Genomic DNA, 3,179 nt, shown 5'->3' with positions numbered 1-3,179 from the left:
TTCTCTATTTTTCAGTGTTCAAACAATAAAGATGTTGGATAAGTGGTGGTGATGTACTCTTTCTAGGCTCATCTGTTCAGCTTCACTCCAATTTGCTGTTCTTGTCAGCAAAATAAACATTATAACAAAGACATCAGCTCTCATGTTTCATTCCTTAATGTCCTTGGTTCTTGTGGAGGTTGGTTATTTATGGCACTCAGCTGAGAATAGTAGTAAGAACATTTTTGTTTTGTATTAGCTCTGAAAACATACAGGATTGTGATTTTTCTCCTGTTGAATCAGGTTCATTCCGTGTTATTCACTTTGTCATCTCACGGCTGCAAGAACACAAATTTACAGTCCTCTTTTAAACTATTGAAATTCAAGGAGAAATTTTTCAGTAAAACAGATCAAATGGTGGTGTAATTCTTTCTCATCTCTGGCTCAGACTGTTTCTTAGGAGAAAATGCACTGCTAATAGAAAGACTTGCTATATCATGTGAAACTTCTTACACAACAATCTCTTTTTATCATATGCCTGCATACTACTATTACTGGCATGTGTGTACACATTTTATTGAGTTGCACCTGACTTACGCGTGCAAAACTGGCTCAGGGTCTTTTAGGTGGGAACAGAGTGTTCTTGAGCAGCACAGGAAAATAACCAAACCCATCTCCTACAATCTGGTAAAGGATGGTGATGATCTTACAAGGGGCACGAAGGTGCTACTGTGACATTCTATAAAATCACGGCTTTAACAAGATAAACAGGGAAACGCTTTATTCACAAGTTTGTTTATTTTACATTTTAGGTGGTTTTATATGATTTTTGGGCATGGATGCTGAAGTTCGCATGCCCACGTTTCATCCCCAGTTTCCAAATTACTAAGTACTTTGCCCCGTATCCTTTTTCAAGTAAATTTATGCTTCAGTCCTTCAAACAATTTTTTCCTTTGTAGAGATCCAGTGCCAAATTGCTGCAGAAGCAGGGATGATTATACAGAGAGTAGTGCTGAATTCACGCCCTGGTATGTATTTCTCTCCGATAAAGGAGGTATGTGTTTGCCGTGGTTGCCTAATGCTTCAAAATGGTGAGGGTAGAAACAGACACTAACTTAAGATACTGACATTTATGTATCTTAATATTACATGCAGCAATAAAGAAAGCTTATTGTGAAGTGTATTTGTTTAGTTTGTATATACAGATTGCTAAACTCTTGGGTGAGAAGAAAAGGTTTAATGCATAACAAATGAGAAAGCTCTAAGTGTAGGGACTCAGTGAAAAAATATTAGCAAGCATTGCTTTTTAATTCTGACATTTGTTCCTTATGCATTTTAAGAGATGACTTAAATAAAGTATGTTGTTACTGTTCATTTTTGTTTCCTTTTAGTAAATATTGAGTCTTTTCTTCCTTCCACGTTTTGAAGTGTTTGTCGTTTAAACTTACACTCCTAAGGATTTGTTTACTTCCTTGCTTACACATTTGCCTTGTTATGGATATCAGCCCAATATTTTGAATAGTGAGTTTCTAAACCATCTGTTATAGAAGACCCGCATGTATGCATTAAGTTTTTGGGGTGTATTGTATGCTGCTCAGTGCCAAAATACTCTTAAGAGATAAGAACTATTGTGTGAACTGTCTTCTTTTTTTAATGCAAATCAAACGTTACAGCAGTAGCCTGCTGTAGTTGCCCAGTCACGCTGACTTAAAACATACATGGGTATCTGGCTCTCTGCTTTTAGTGCTGGGGGTTCCTCTTGTCAGTCTGATTGATCCGCCGCATGTGGTACCAACCCGAGGATGAACCTCCAGTTCTGGGGCTCTTGGCATACGTTTTGTAGGTGTTTCTGGGGAAACTTTAAGGAGGTTTTGTCGGCAGTTGTGAAGGGGTGCTCTTGCAGCATATGTATGTGCAGTGGTGAAGAGACTGAAAGGTCAGAGTTTAAAACTTAACCTGTTTAAAATTTATGGTCATTTGCTACTGGCAAAATAGTGTACAGTGGTTTTGGTATGTGAGAGAAGTCCCAATACATGTCTTTGTTCTGAAATTTAGGGGCTTTTTAGCCCATAGGTTATATGGAACCATTTTTTGAGAATAGGGACAGACCCTTCTCTTTTCTTTTTTTTTTTTTTAGTTTGTATTAATTGGTCATAAAAATTATGTGTAGCAAATGGCATGGAAACTGTCAGTCAGGGCAAGTGTCTGGGATTGGCCCAGGTAAGCCTAAGTTGACGGGTCAGCAAGTCTTCAGTTTGGATGGTGGCAGCACACCCGTTTAAATCGTAGTCTGTGACACAAAAACTCAAAGTTGGTCAGTAGGTTTATACCTAAGTAAAGATATAGCCTAACTTATTCTAAAAAGGACTACCTTGAAAAAAGGCCTTCCGTATTGATTAAGGGAAACTGTACATTGATTAATTTGTTTCTTTGATTTTAAAATAATTCTAGGTAAGAATGGAGTGCCAGTGGCTGAAAACTTCCGACTGGAACAAAGCACAATAGCAGATACAATCCAAGCAGGACAAGTGCGTGTTAGAACCCTTTATCTCTCTGTGGACCCTTACATGGTAGGTGATGGGCTTAGAGCTAAGCCAGAGTTTGTTTTTTAATATATTGTCAACTCTGTACCTGTCATGACGTTTAACACTAAAGTTACCAATTATAGGACTAAGGTATCTCCAGTATAACTTAGTAATTCTGTTCATTCTGATGAAGTTATATTGGGACAGAATCTGGCATTAATGTGCCTGTAATATATATAGGAATATCACCTTATAGGATTAAGAAGAGACTATGAGCCCTGGGGTACCATTACATATCTATTGTATCAGCTTTTTCTGAACTTTGCCTTTTTTATATACATTTTTAAACTTTTTTTTTTTTTGCCATGGAAGGAAATATATTTCAGTTGAGGGGAGTGTGGGTAGAGGACAAAGAATATTTCATGATGAAGCAAGAGAGAGCAAAAGAATTCTAGACAAAGCACATAAATTATTCAAGTTAAATGCTATTTAGCTATTAGCGGTTTGTTTACAAATGAAAGTCAGATTTTCTTCCTAAGTGGATGATGGCAGGACAGAAACATGTCAATACTTTGTAAACAGTGGAAACAGAGAGAGGATTAGTCAATGAAGCCATAACGAGCTATGCACCTAATGCTGCAAAACTGTAGAAATCGTGTGGTTGCAAGAGTGGTG

At 37.4% G+C, this 3,179-nt stretch overlaps 1 protein-coding gene across 1 annotated transcript in view; it reads left to right on the top strand.

The window, feature by feature from the left end:
* Nucleotides 1–958: 958 nt before the first annotated feature.
* Nucleotides 959–3,179, top strand: part of PTGR2 (prostaglandin reductase 2) — an 8,171-nt gene continuing 5,950 nt past the window's right edge. Inside the window, exons 1-2 of the mRNA XM_074148855.1 lie at nt 959–1,007; nt 2,431–2,549. Of these exons, the coding sequence (XP_074004956.1) occupies nt 971–1,007; nt 2,431–2,549 (156 nt within the window). The 5' untranslated portion in view covers nt 959–970. The remainder of the gene's footprint in view (nt 1,008–2,430; nt 2,550–3,179) is intronic.

This window comes from Numenius arquata, chromosome 6 (assembly GCF_964106895.1).
Source record: "Numenius arquata chromosome 6, bNumArq3.hap1.1, whole genome shotgun sequence".
Classification (NCBI taxonomy): Eukaryota; Metazoa; Chordata; class Aves; order Charadriiformes; family Scolopacidae; genus Numenius; species Numenius arquata.
This window is presented reverse-complemented; position numbering and strand designations above follow the sequence as displayed.